Source organism: Myxocyprinus asiaticus, chromosome 3, assembly GCF_019703515.2.
Source record: "Myxocyprinus asiaticus isolate MX2 ecotype Aquarium Trade chromosome 3, UBuf_Myxa_2, whole genome shotgun sequence".
NCBI lineage: Eukaryota > Metazoa > Chordata > Actinopteri > Cypriniformes > Catostomidae > Myxocyprinus > Myxocyprinus asiaticus.
In genome coordinates, this window is record NC_059346.1 from 46044766 (window position 1) to 46060178 (window position 15413).

At 37.2% G+C, this 15413-nt stretch overlaps 1 protein-coding gene across 1 annotated transcript in view; it reads left to right on the forward strand.

Annotated features, from left to right (window-relative positions):
• Positions 1-15413, forward strand: part of LOC127419336 (collagen alpha-1(XXVII) chain B-like) — a 131430-nt gene that overhangs the window by 64142 nt on the left and 51875 nt on the right. Inside the window, exons 20-26 of the mRNA XM_051660691.1 lie at positions 3225-3278; positions 3588-3641; positions 6752-6796; positions 8509-8562; positions 9520-9564; positions 9686-9739; positions 13682-13735. Coding sequence (XP_051516651.1) covers positions 3225-3278; positions 3588-3641; positions 6752-6796; positions 8509-8562; positions 9520-9564; positions 9686-9739; positions 13682-13735 — 360 coding nt within the window. The remainder of the gene's footprint in view (positions 1-3224; positions 3279-3587; positions 3642-6751; positions 6797-8508; positions 8563-9519; positions 9565-9685; positions 9740-13681; positions 13736-15413) is intronic.

A 15413-nucleotide genomic window follows, 5' to 3' on the forward strand; every position in this document is an offset into this window, starting at 1 on the left:
TGTGCAAGTATAAAAAGCTTACACAGTCATCCAATAGCTGTGTGTTCACACTGAAAAGATTTGTAGTGACCAGAAGTTGTTAATTTTCAATGATAGTTCAATGAGGTGGTGGGACTTGAAACTGGACTCACACACACAGGCAACTGATTTGAGACTTGACTTCAACTAATAGGCAATTGACTTGAGACTTGCCTTGGACTCCTAGGCAATTGACATGAGATTTGATTTAAGGCTGGATTATACTGCACGACTTTTAAAATCTGAACAGATTTTAAAATATCAAGCATCACACACTAAACAACTTTTAAAATTGCTGATGACTGGGGATCACACACTACCCAAATTCGTCAAGTCAATCTGATCCAATCCGATCACAGACTCATGTGGAAACAGTGTTGCCAGATTAGTTTGATGTTTTCCAGCCCAATGATTGTTGAAAACTATCCCAAATATATCATACCTTTTTACGCTGTAATGGCTCATTCCAAATTCCAATTTGAATGTAACTGTCATGGTACAGACATTTGAACTGGCTAATACACAGAAGAGTCAAAGTTTCCAGACAGCTGTAAGGAAGGAACACAGTGATGTTCATCCAATCCATGTTCAGGCATGTGTGCACATCCATGAGTTAAGAGGAGTGGTGAATTCACTCGTGAAAATACTTTCTACACATGAATATTAGAAGAGTAAAGAATATGATCACCATGTGCTAAAATCTCTAAATAACCAGCAGTGTACTCATCCAGCATCATTTAACTTCTAGCAAAAAGGCATCAACTCTCAGGTGCAATTTCTCCATTGGGTTGCAAGAGCGTCAAATGGGCATGAGGCAAAACTCCACAGATAAGTCCTGGCATTAAGCATGACATAAGATCGGCTGTTTCCCCCATTTTTCACCACTTTGTTGTTGTTACGATTACCTAACTTGTATCGCTAAAATCCACGAGCAACACCTACACATTGCACGCTTGTTTGAAACATGCTAGTGGGTTTTGCAACTTCAGCAAGGCAAGCTCCTCTGAACAGGATTGAACACATTTTCTGTCAATCAGTGTTTTGGCTATTTGATGGAATAATTATGTGTGGAGTCATTTCCTTTATTTTAGTTGCATGATCAATGGAATTTCTTGATTTTATAATTTTTAAAACCTGCACAAATCACCCCAAACCAGCCTAAATAATGTCAGCCCGCCAAAGCAAATTTTTCCCTGCACAATTCATCACCCAATCTGGCAACACTACATGGAAATACACGCCCTCACTTATTTGGAGATGCCTGACAGATGTAAACAAAAATGGATACGGTAATGGCTGCTGTTGTTGCTGCTTCTCTGTTCTGTGTCGTGAAAGAAATATGCCGAGCACATTCGGGTGCATTCTTGAGTTTGAAGATGCGGCCAGCATGGCCTCTATAGACGGCAACTGGAGATGAGGTGAGTGAGTGTTGTTAAAAGTTAAACCTCACTTGAGTGCTTGTTTGCCATCTCTTTTTTTGAGCTTTGTGGCTTTGTGCTCTCTATTTCCATTGGCTACTCACCGTATAACTTTAGATATATATCTTGAAGCCTCATACACTACGAGATTTCCTGTGTAGTCGTGGATAGTCGGCCCAAAAATATCAAACATGTTTCATATCCTCAGACTAAATGAAATCATTGTTTGAGGGTACAAAATCGTAGTCTGTACCCATCATATACTACGTGATTTTGTCAACTCCGACTGGAGCCGACAAGTGTCAACTAGTGCTGACAAACACAGTCCCGGCCCGACTGACAATCCGGGCTAAAATCTGTGTTCGTGTAGTGTAATCTAGCGTTTAGACTCATAGGCAGTTGACTTGAGAATTGACTTGGACTAATAGGCAATTGACTTTAGACATGATTTCAACTCATAGGCAGTTTCATTGAGACTTTGCTTGGAATCATAGGCAGTTGACATGAGACTTGACTTGGACTAATAGGCAACTGACTTGAGACATGACTTTGACTCATAGGCAAATGACTTGAGACTAAGATTCATGGACAATTGTCTTAACTTGATTTTGACTCAGGCAATTGACTTGTGACTTGACTCTGACTCATAGGAAACTAACTGTAGGCTTAGACTATGGCAATTAACTTGAAACATGACTTCTCAGAAGCATTTGACTTGAATCTTCGACTCACAGGAAATCAACTTGATACTTGAGATTTGATTCAGGCAATTGACTCAAAGCTTAGACATGGGCAGTTGACTTAAGACTAGACTCATAGGCAGTTGACTTGAAACTTAAACTTATATGCAGTTAGACATGAGACTTTACTTAGACTCATAGGCAATTGACTTTAGACTTGACATCGATTCATAGGCAGTTGACTTGAGACTTGACTTTGACTCATAAGCAATTAACTGGAGACTAAAACTAAGGCAACTGACTTGAAACTTGAGATTTGACTTTGATTCAGGCCACTGACTCGAGGCCTAGACTCACAAGAAGTTGACTTAAGACTTGGACTCATAGGCAATTGACTTAAAACTTAGACTTATGTGCAGTTAGACTTGAGACTTTACTTAGACTCATAGGCATTTGATTTGAGACTTGACTTCAACTCATAGGCAATTAACTGGAGACTAAGGAAATTGATTTGAGACTTAGATTCACTGTCAATTAACTTAAGACTTTACTTAGACTCATAGACAGTTGATATGAGACTTGACTTGGACTCCACATTAGAGAATTGAAAACAAGACAAGTCTTTAGGTCTATAAGGAGAAATGCGTTCTCTAAATATTGCAACACTGTTTAGATACTAGGGAGCCTCTCTTGCACTCTCTGTTGCTTTTTCATGTGAAAATGTATGTGATTTGCTCACCATTTCTAAGAAATCCCTAGAAATAACACATTTTAAAAATATATGTTTATGAAATGTAATGATCTGCAACAGGCTTTATAAAACTAACTTGGTTTGGACTTAGGCTTGGCCTTGAAAGACTTTAGACTTGACTTGGACCTTTGACAAAAGACTTGTGACTTGACTCACTGTCAGAGACTTGTGGACATCTCTGAAGCTTACTAGCAACCAACAGCACAGTGATTTGGCAACCTACAGCCATTTAATTACTATCAGTGTGAATGTACCTTCAGAGGAAAGAGACAGAGGTAGTCTTTTTAGATAAACTACAATGCATGTGCCAAGGTCATAAAGATTATCTCATTGTCTGATGTCATTACTTTTCACAAGGGCTTTCCAGGGGATATTGGACCACCAGGACAGAATGGTGTTGAGGGCCCAAAGGTCTGTAACTTCCTTCTAACTTAAAAGTGAAATGTACAAGGATTCATTTAATCTTAATTAAGTGAAAATTACTGTATATACTGTATATTACTGTATATTTAAATTACTAGATAAAGCACTAATTTTGTGGTTTATTTGACTACTACAGTGGGTACTTTGTCTGTTTGTCTCACTCTTAGCTATATGAGTGCTTTAAATTATTGTTTTAACTTTTTCTGTACAACAATTGTCAGTGAGCCTTTAGATTCCAGGCCCTAGAAGAGGTAAGCTTTCCTAACTTGGTTTTACAAATTATTTGATATTCTCCAGGGAAGCACAGGAGTGAGAGGAATCCCAGGCCCAAGAGGGGTTTCTGGACTGGAGGTGGGAACCCCTAAAAATATATTATATATAAAAAATCATATGCTATTTATAATATGGCATAATCACTTTATACATTATATGTATTAATATCTAACATCTATATACAGTATATACCATATTGAAAAGTGACTTGGAATTAGGCTTGGTCTTGAAAGACTTGAGACTTGACTTGGACTCGAGTCAAAAGACTTGAGACTTGACTCTGCGCCAGAGAATTGTTGACATCTTCTGAAGCATACTAGCAACCAACAGGACAGTGACTTGGCAACCTCCAGCCATTTAATCACGATCAGTTTGAATGTATCTTCAGAGGGAGTAGTATATATATAAATATCATGATGACGCCGCGGATGGCAGCTTCGGTGTGGAGCGCTCCTGTTGTTTTGTTGTTTTTGTTTGTTTGTCCTATGTTTAGTTATCTTTTTCCAGTCAGTTTTACCAGAGACAAACTGCTGAACATTCTACAGCTTATACCAGACAATCTTTTCCCAGTTTTTGAATATTCAGACGTTTTGCTAGACATTTTAGTTGGAGGCGCAGCTTAGTTGTTCAGGAGACGCAGACGAGGTAGAAGAACCGGTGTGCTGGTCAAACTCTTTCAGCAGGGCTTTCAAACAACGCTGCTGAGCATTCATCTTGCGAATCTCCACTCTCTTCCTAACAAAACGGATGAACTACATCTCCTCACCCACACAAACAAGGACTTTTCAACCTCTGCTGCCTTGTGCTTCACAGTAACCTGGCTGAGTGAAGCCATTCCAGACAGTGCGTTACATCTGCCGGGCTTCCAGCTGTTCAGAGCGGATCGCATCGTGGAGTTAATGGGGAAAACAAGAGGTGGTGGAACATGCTTTTACATCAATGAAAGTTGGTGTACAGATGTAACAACGTTAAAAAGGATGTGCTGTCCTAATTTGGAAGCGCTCTATTAACTGTGAGCCTTTTTACTCACCACGGGAATTTTCCTTGTTTATTCTTGTGAGTGTGTATATCGCACCAAACGCGTATTTGAATGCGGAGCTGCAACAGCTGGCTGATCAAATCACAGACACGGAACAACAATACCCGGACTTAGTTATTATTATTCTTGGGGATTTTAACAAAGCGAATCTCACACGTGAACTGCCCAAATACAAACAGCACATTACATGCCCCACCAGAGACAGGAACATACTGGATAATTGCTACACAACAATAAAGGATGCATATCGCTCTGATCTGTGAAGATGATGTGAGCTGCGTCTTTCGGAAACAAAAGACGAGGAAAGCTTCAGGCCCAGATGGCGTCTCACCAGCGTGTCTTTGATCCTGTGCTAACCAGCTGGCCCCCAACTTCACACAGATATTCAATAGATCACTGGAGCAGTGTGAAGTCCCATGCTGCTTCAAACGCACAATCATTATTCCTGTCCCAAAGAAACCAAAAGTCACAGGACTTAATGACTACAGACCTGTCGCCCTGATGTCTGTTTTCATGAAATCATTTGAGAGACTGGTGTCGGCCCACCTGAAGAACATCACTGGACCCTTTCTAGATCCCCTTCAATTTGCTTATTGAGCAAACAGGTCTGTGGATGATGCAGTCAACATGGGATTGCATCATATCCTGCAACATCTGGACAGACCAGGGACATGTGCAAGGATCCTTTTTGTGGAATTCAGTTCGGCTTTCAACACCATCATCCCAGCTGTACTCCAGAAAAATTACACCAACTCTCTGTATGTCTATCTGTCAGTGGATTACCAGCTTTCTGACGGACAGGCAGCAGCTTGTGAGACAGGGAAAATCACTTCCAGCACCTGTACAATCAGCACACTGGTGCCCCCCAGGGATGTGTACTCTCCCCACTATTCTTCTCCCTCTACACCAATGACTGCATCGCCAAGGACCCCTCTGTCAAGCTCCTGAAGTTTGCAGGTGACACCACTGTCATCGGCCTCATCCGAGATGACGATGAGTCTGCATACAGAAGGGAGATTGAACAGCTGGCTGTCCGGTGAAGTCAAAATAACCTTGAGCTGAACACGCTCAAAACGGTGGAGATGATTGTGGACTTTAGGAGGAAGTTGAGTCATTCAGGTTCCTGGGCACTACCATCTCACAGGACCTGAAGTGGTAGACACACATTGACTCCATTTTGAAAAAGGCCCAGCAGAGGTTGTACTTCCTTCACCAGCTGAGGAAGTTCAACCTGCCACGGGTGCTGCTGATACAGTTCTGTTCAGCAGTCATTGAGTCTGTCCTCTGCACTTCAATAACTGTCTGGTTTGGTTCAGCTACGAAATCAGACATCAGAAGACAAGGACAGTTCGGACTGCTGAGAGGATTATTGGTTGCCCCCTTCCCCACTCCCCCTTCAAGAACTATACACTTCCATAGTGAGGAAAAAGGCTGGAAAAATCATTCTGGACCCCACTCACCCTGCCCACTACCTTTTTGAACTGTTGCCTTCTGGCCGACGCTTCAGAGCTCTGAGCACCAGAACCGTCAGGCACAGGAACAGTTTTTTTCCCTCAGGCTATCCATTTCATCAACAGTTAAATTGCCCCATTGAGCAATAACTATGTGCAATACACAGTTTAGTCTTTTTTTATATTTATCCAACACATCCAACCTCTTCTGCCATTTCATTCCTCTGGGAAAAAAGCAAAAAAACAAACAAACAAAAAAACATTATCACTGTACATAACAGATTTGTATTTGCACTGTACATAACAGATAACAGATTTGTATGAGATTGCACTATGTATGTGTGTATGTATGTATGTGTGTGTCTGTGTGTGTGTGTATGTACATATGTGTATGACTATTTTTTATTATTATCTATGTCTTGCTGCTTTTTTTGTATTGTTTTTGTATTGTTGTACACTGGAAGCTACTGTCACCAAGACAAATTCCTTGTATGTGTAAGCATACTTGGCAATAAAGCTGATTCTGATTCTGATATAAATATTCAGGTTTTATGTCACTACTTCCTGCTTGCATTGCAAAAGCATTGTGTTTAGGTAGCTGTTGCTTGTTTCATATTGATACAAAGATCAACAAAGCTCTGTTCAAAAGAAAGTAATCTATTCAATCTAGATTAATCATGATCTTGTTTAAACCACAGGGGGATGCGGGCCCAATTGGACCAGTGGGGGCTTCAGGACTGGAGGTGAGTGCCCTCTTGATACCGCACTGTTTATCTCAAATTAAACTTTAATTAGAAATGTTAGCTGTTGCAGTAACATTGGCTTACAGCCTACTCACACTGTGCAGCACTATGTGCTGCACACTGTGAAGTACTATGTGTTGCACTCGTGACCAGAGGCTTTCAAACCAAGCTTTTGATTTATTTAATTGTTGTTAATATGATACCCAGCTCCATTGGGTGTACAACTGAAGTGTCATATGTGATATACATTTTTGTGTTACTTATTGACTCGTTCATTTAAGTCACTTTGCAGAGACTTGTATGAAGTGTGTATTTATAAAAATAATAAAAAAATATGTATTATTTAATCGATTAAAGCAAACGTTACAATCCTCTACAGTGAACAATTACCTTTTCTCCTAAGACAAACTCACATCAGTTTGCTTCTTTGAACACTGCGTATGGAAATCCAAATTATCTTTTAATGTTCCCAGCATCACTCGTCGTAATTGCATTTTTACTAGTAAGAAATAAATTAGAGAGCTCTACAGTTAAATTCTTACTAGTAAGAAGTCCAATTAGAGAGCTCTACAATTGCATTTTTACTAGTAAGATTTGCAATTACAGTGCTCTCTAACTGAGTTTTTACTAGTAATAATTCCAGTTAGAGAGCTCTACAATTGAATTGTTACTAGTAAGAATTCTGGTTAGAGATCTCTACAATTCAATTGTTACTAGTAAGAATTCCAGTTAGAGAGCTCTCTATTCGAATGCTTACTAATAAAAATCACATTAAAGATATGTTAAATTGCAGAGCTCTGTAATTGAATTATAGAGCTCTGCAAATGCATTCTTACTAGTAACAATTGAATTAGAGAGCTCTCTAATTGGACTTCTTACTAGTAACAATTGAATTGGAGAGCTCTCTAATTCAATTGTTACTAGTAAGAATGCAATTGCAGAGCTCTACAACTGAATTGGAGAGCTCTCTAATTCAATTGTTACTAGTAAGAATGCAATTGCAGAGCTCTACAACTGAATTGGAGAGCTCTCTAATTCAATTGTTACTAGTAAGAATGCAATTGCAGAGCTCTACAATTGAATTAGAGAGCTCTCTAATTCAGTTGTTACTAGTAAGAATTTTAATTACAGAGCTCTACAATTAAATTATTACTAGTAACAGCTGAATTAGAGAGCTCTACAATAGCGATAATTTCTAGTAAGAATAGTATTATTAGACTATTAGACTATTAGTCTGTCTGTCCTCAATCCAAAGCTTGTCATACAAACAGCTGCCTATGCATGACAGCAAGAGATGAATCCAAGTTATCATACCTCAAACACAGTGCTTTGGTTCATCAAATTTAAATACATTTTTTCAGGTGATTTATGAAACCTCACCAAATACTCCAAAGTTTCAGGCAGCTTGTCCAAAGTGTGGATAATATGGATAATTTAGCTAAAGAGGCAGAAGGGTCAGACTTTAGCTAATAGCTGGCCAGGGAAAGTCTTTCCAGTCTGCAACATAAACACCAGGATTTTTGTTCATTCATGTCAGTGAGGCCACAAAGATACTGATTCAATTTCTGAGCAGTTCAAGTTTCTCCCTCTGGGAGAGCTGATATGTTGATGGATATAGAAGATTGGTGTCAGAAATAGGAGCTAATGAGATGTCAGGGAGTTTTAGAGGGTTGGGAGTTCAGTACTATGTGTCATCTCTGCTTTCTGTTTAGGGTAGACCCGGGAGGAAGGGTTTCCCTGGAAATCCAGGAGCAGAGGGAATGAAGGTAAGAATTCATGACAGCCAAATTGTCACTGTGTGTTTCTTCAACTAGAGGCACTATTGGCCTCTGGACCTTTAGAAATGAGACTCCCTTAAAACAACCTTTTCAAACTAATTTGTTTATTTGATTTGTCTTCTAACATGCCAACATGCATAACAGGAGAATTCTGCTTTTTCTGTCATTTCCCTGAACTGTCATAAACAAATGTGATTTCCACCACATCTCAAATCACCATTCTTTTTGCGGGGACATTTTAACATTTTTGGAGTAAATGGCTAATTTATTTGACTAGCATTGTAACATTTGAACACATACACCATTAAATAATATAGCCTATTCACACTTTTAACAAAATGACAGCTTAGAAAGTATGCACAATGAAAATATCCTATTCACAACTGATATTTACCTTTATATTTAATATTTACCTTTTTTTTTTTTCTTTTTTTTTTACACATCACGTCTCATATTTCATCTTAAGCATTGGTAATCAAGTACACTAACATTTTAAAAAACATTAGTTTGTTATTAATAGGAAAATTGTCATAATTTGTGTAAAATTTTATTTTCTACACATTTCATTTTCACAGAATATTATTTTTTTTTTTTGCATTCGTTACTATTATCATAGTTTTGACATTTTGATAATATTTTATCATGCATTTTAAAATTTTTAGTATTGAAAGTCTGGGTCAGACACACAAGTAAAAACAAGACAACATTTATATTAAATATATGTGAAAAGCAACAAAGATAAATGACTAAGGCCTGGTAAAATAGTTTCCAAGACAGGTTAAACGTGACCTTCTGATAACAAACAAGAGTGCTGAAGTTGAAGAAACACCCTCCTATAATTTACACCAAATTACAAATGTCCATTTAGGGTTTTTATTTATTTATTTGTTATTATTATTATTTTCAATGAGTTGTATTGTGCTAACCCAGTCCTTTTTGCTGTAGGGAGAGCCTGGAATCACTGGGAATGTTGGGATGCTTGGTGAGAGGGTAAAGGATTGTTTTGTACTTATATTGCACGTTTCTAAGCATGTTTTGTTGTTTTTGTCTCTTTCCTAATTTAATAATCCTTTGATATTTATTTATTTATTTATTTATTCTTTCTCAAAAGGGTCCTGTCGGTTTCATTGGGCCTGTTGGTGAGATAGGGCTTGCTGGAGAAAAGGTCAGTAGGTAATTTTATTTCACAGAATTCAGCATGTTTAATTATGTCAGAATCAACCAGGATTTCCTTGTAAACCTGCCACTTGTGCACTGTCACCTCTTTTCAGTTGTTCTACATCTGTTACAACTGTGTTTCTATGAAGGTAAATCAGTGGCAAAACTCAAGAGCTTGCATATTTGGATTAAGAACTTGTACAACAAATATGTATACTCATAAGTTGAAATTTACACTCACAGCACCAATGTGAAAACTTGTAAAATAAAAATTTGAAGTTGAATGTTGCAATCTGCACTCACAAACAATAATTCAAAGCTTGTGTTCTGAATTCACAATTGCAGACAAGTAGTCACAAATGTGAAAAATGACATTCATGACTTGTATTAAACATTAACTTTTGTACTTTAATTCATTTTCACAGTACAACCACAAATCGGCACTTACAACCTCTCAAATCTGGCACTGCAACTTTAAATCTTCACACCTTGACTTTTGCAACTACTTTTGCGAAAAACCTGTAGCAAAACTCACTTGTGCACATGTAAATACTGATGCGAGAGAGAAAGACCAGTGTTTGGCGGTGGAGGGGGCAATGTAGTCGTTTTGTTTGTTAATGCCTAGCCAATAAAATGAATGTTTTTGTATGCGATGATGTCACACCACAGCGCCAGCCCGTACCTTTTTGTTAAGGCAAAGCAGAGCCACTGTCATCACGATGGAGGGATCTAACAATCCGAGGGTATGTTTTTTTAATAATTAATTAAATAGTATTAAAAAAAGTTGCAAAATAAACCCCATTCAGTGTGATAATTAAGACCGCTTTGCGTTAGGGCCCTGATCACCCTGTCATGGTTTATTTTAAGATAATGACCAGCTGACTGTACATTTTCCCTTAAATATTGTAAACATATTGTAAACTAAACGAATAATGAATTATGTTGCTTATTTAGACATCACACTAATGGACAACTACCTGTACAGTACTTGGATACCTGGTAAAACTTTACATGGTCGAGTGGAAGTTGGTCTTCATCAATAATATAAGTTAGTAATATCAGTGAAGGAAAACGTATTGATTAGCATGGAAGTTTACAAAACTTTTTTTAACACTATTTAATTAATTATTAAAAAACATACCCTTGGCTTGTTAGACCCCTGCATCGCTCTGTTTTTTTTTTTTTTTTCACTATGGGGACTTTTATTTTGCATGGTCATTCCCCATTAGTTATTATTATTATTATTATTATTATTATTACAGAACAATACACATACAAACCAGAGACATTCACATAACAACAGGGGTTTCAAAGACAATCAATAAATCAATAAATAAATAAATAAGAATTACAAAAAAGATAAAGGACAGTAATTTAAAAACGTATTTTTCAATTAAATTCAGCTGTTTAACAAATGAAATAGTTCAATTAGATTTTTAATTATTAATACATTTAAGAGACTCCATAAACACAAAGAAATCAGTTATAAAACCTTAAAGGTGCAATATGTAATATATTTACTGTACTAAAGCATAAAATTATCATAATATGTTATCAGAGATTACAGGCTAAGTTGAAATACTGGCTTCTCCGAAAACAATGCTACAGCAGTATATTCTACTTTAAAATGTCAGTTCCGGGCCGGAATTTCTGTTTGTGTTTTTGCCTGTGTGATCCTGCCCACTGCCCATTTCCCAATAGTATTTTGACACCCCGAGTTGGCAGATTTTAAACAAGTTAGCGGACAAACACAGCACACTGCAGCCATGGAAGCCAGCAATACATCTAGCTAACACACTGACAGAGTAATAAAAAATCCACATGAGCTGTTTTATAATTTGCAAACAATAAAAACATTGCAAAAGTATACATTAGCTAATCAACTTACAGAGTAAGGCAAGTCACATGCCATTGTCAGTTTGCTCATTCCTGTTGCATGTCCTCAACCTGGCAACCCGTGTGAGCTTCGAGTCTGGGGAAAAGGGGGCGGGGGAGACAAATCTCTCCAATATTTTGAATTTGGACTGCATTACCCATTTTAAAAGCTTGATGCCAATGTTATATATTGCTCCTTTAAAGCATGGTTTAGATTTACTAATTTTGCTTTTATGTATATGAAATTTACCAAATAAAATTATAAGGTTCACAATAAAATTCACAGAAACAATTTTGGACTCTATGCGATTTATATCAAGAGCATGACCAGATGTCAGTTGAATGTAATCTGATATTTCTGTTCAAAATCTCATAGTGACAGCAGTAAAAAAAAAAAAAAAAAGATGTTCTATAGTTTCTGGCTGCTCTATACAAAACGAACAATTTTCATCAATTTCAAGAAATCTTGACAAAATGTAGTAGCAAAAGTATATGTTATGAAGAATTTTTAAATGTATTTCACGAATCATATTAGTGATGCATAAACGAAAATGAAGTGACCAAGTTTTTTTCCATGCAATCTCTGGGAAACGAGAGTTGCAAAATTTCCTCAAGATTTAATAGACCTTTTCCTTTAAAGATATTTTCTGATATGTTTATTTTGTACAATTCTTACTAATAATATCCAAATAATTTATTGAAAATAGAGGTTCAACTTTACAAACATTAAAATAATGCATATGGCTGTTCATTAACATTAACAGACCTGAAGGTATGGCCTTAATTACAGAATAAATAACAAATTAAATTGAAAACTTAATAGGAAAAAAACATTTCTGTTTAAAGTTTTCACAGGACAGTAACTGACCTGACTGATTTAAAAGATCAACTAAAAAATAAGTCTCTCTCTCTTTCCAGTTCTGTAAAAAAAAGTGATTTCCTATTAATTGTAATATAAACATAATTCCATATGATCGGCTCTGCTTTGCCCTAACAAAAAGGTGCGGACTGGCGCTGTGGTGTGACGTCATCGCGTACAAAAATGTCCCATTTCATTGGCTAGGCATTAACTAATAAAACGACTTCATTGGCCCCTCCCCTGCCAAAAACACTGGTCTTTCTCTCTCTGATCAGTATTTACAAGTACACAAGTGAGTTTTGCTACAGGTTTTTCGCAAAAGTAGATGCAGAATTCAAGGTGTGAAGATTTAAAGTTGCAGTGCCAGATTTGAGAGGTTGTAAGTGCCGATTTGTGGTTGTACTGCGAAAATGAATTAAAGTACAAAAGTTAATGTGCAATACAAGATTGTGTCTGTAGCTGTATTTATGTGAATGTCATTTTCCACTTTTGTGACTACTTGTCTGCAATTTTGAATTCAGAACACAAGCTTTGAATTATTGTCTGTGAGTGCAGATTGCAACATTCAACTTCAAATGTTAAATTTACAAGTTTTCACATCGGTGCTGTGAGTGTAAATTTTAACTTATAATTATGCATATTTATTATACAAGTTCTTAATCCAAATATGCAAGCTCTCGAGTTTTGCTACTGCTTTACCTTCATAGTTTTCATGTACAATGGTCAGTTTTTGTCTTACCTTAAAGGGTTAGTTCACAAAAAAAATCATAATTTACTCATCCTTATGTCATTCCAAACCATATGACTTTCTGTCCTCATTTTGAAGAATGTTCACCCTGCTCTCTTCAATGAAAGTGGATGAGGTCCAGAGGCTGTCAAGCTCCAACAATGTGCCACATTTCATGTCTTCTGAAGCCATGTTATTTTCAATGTCTTCTGAAGCCATGTGATTTGCTTTGTGTGAGCAACAGACTGAAATTGAAGTAGTTATTCATTGAAAATATTGCCTTGATTATCTTGCTTGACATCCATGGACATTTTGCTATAAATAACTGTTTTTGTGTTCCATGGAAGAAAGTAAGTCATAAGGGTTTAAAATGACACATGGCTGAGTAAATGATGACAGCATTTTCATTTTTGGGTGCACTATCCCTTTAATATTTTTATAATCTTCTGTTGTGGTATTTGGCTTAGTTGTGTTTCTTTTGCTTTCAGGGAGATCGTGGTGAGATGGGTCTGCCAGGGCCACCAGGAGAAAAGGGAGCGATGGTAAGGAGTAAGTCTGGCCCTCGTCTCTGCTCTCAGGGGCATTCTTATACCAACTTAATCTTGAGCAGTCACTATAACTCAGCACACAGCGACAATGGTTGGAAAGTAGTAGTGTGTGTGAGAAAATGCATGATCGCCATTTTCCATTCATGAGACAATCAGAAAGACCACTGAAAGAGTCATTTCCCTTTCAATGGCATAAAGAAATTATAGCCATTATTTGCACAAAACGTGGTTTGGGAACAATGTCAAAGTTAAAACCAAATTCAAGCCACTAAAGAAAGAACATTTCAGTCTTTCCAAGAAGGTTTGTTGTCATCTCAATGGTCCAAAAGTTCCTATACTGATTGAACTTTATGTAGGTATTTGGTGTCCTGCAAATTTTTATTTATTTCCATTGTTAATTATTGTGCTTTTTGCATGCAAGCAAAACATCTTTATGCTTGGCAAGTAAAAAGTGTAGAAGTTTTGTCAGTGTAGTATTTGTTTACATCAGAAAAACATCATGCTTATGAGAGCCCTGTCTCTTTTATGGTCAAAATTAGAATTTGTATTCCCTTATAATGGCATAACCCTTCAAGAATCAAGCTTTTTTGTGTTTGGCACAGAACAGTACAATAGAAGAAGACAAACAAAGATACAGTGCTGTCCAAAAGTCTGAGACCACATTGAAAATGTAACTTCAACCTGAAAATAAACAAAGTTTTGGGATTCTGACAAATTTTAAACAAAGAAACTTTGTCATAAAATGAATACAGAATATTTCAGATTCTGCACTATTTGTAGGCCACTTATCAAAAGTAAGCAAATTTGTGCTTACTCCTTGGTTCCATTGAAGCACAATTTGCTCAAATCATGCTGGGATACCATGGCTCGTCAGGTTTTGCATAAACTTGTCGAGTCCCTGCCAACTTGAGGGTAAGTGCAATTGGAAGGCACACCAAATTCTAAGATTCATGTTCATTTTTAAATTCGACTTTTAACCCAAATTGTTATGCTGATAATATAACCCCAAAGGTTATGCACGCTATATGTTTACTATAAATAAAATATACACTCACTGAGCACTTCATTAGGAACACTATGGTCCTAATAAAGTGCCCAACGTGGTCTTCTGCTGTTGTCGCCCATCCACCTCAAGGTTCGACATGTTGTGCATTCTTAGATGATATATCTCACCACAATTGTACAGAGCGGTTATCTGAGTTACCATAGCCTTTCTGTCAGCTCAAACCAGTCTAGCCATTCTCTGTTGACGTCTTTCATCAACAAGGCATTTTTGTCCATAGAACTGCCACTCACTGGATGTTTTTTGTTTTTGGCACCATTCTGAGTAAACTATAGAGACTATTGTGTGTGAAAATCCCAGGAGATCAGCAGTTGCAGAAATACTCAAACCAACCCATCTTGCACCAACAATCATGACACGGTTGAAATCACTGAGATCAAATTTTTTTCCCCATTCTGATGGTTGATGTGAACATTAACTGATAATCCTGAATATCTGCATGATTTTATGCATTGCACTGCTGCCACATGATTGGCTGATTAGATAATCGCATGAATAAGTGGTTGTACAGGTGTTCTTCATAAAGTGCTCAGTGAGTGTATAGACCTTAGCTGACCATATTCCTGAAAGTTGAGCCTGTTTCTGTGAGCTCATCATGCCAGTCTGTGG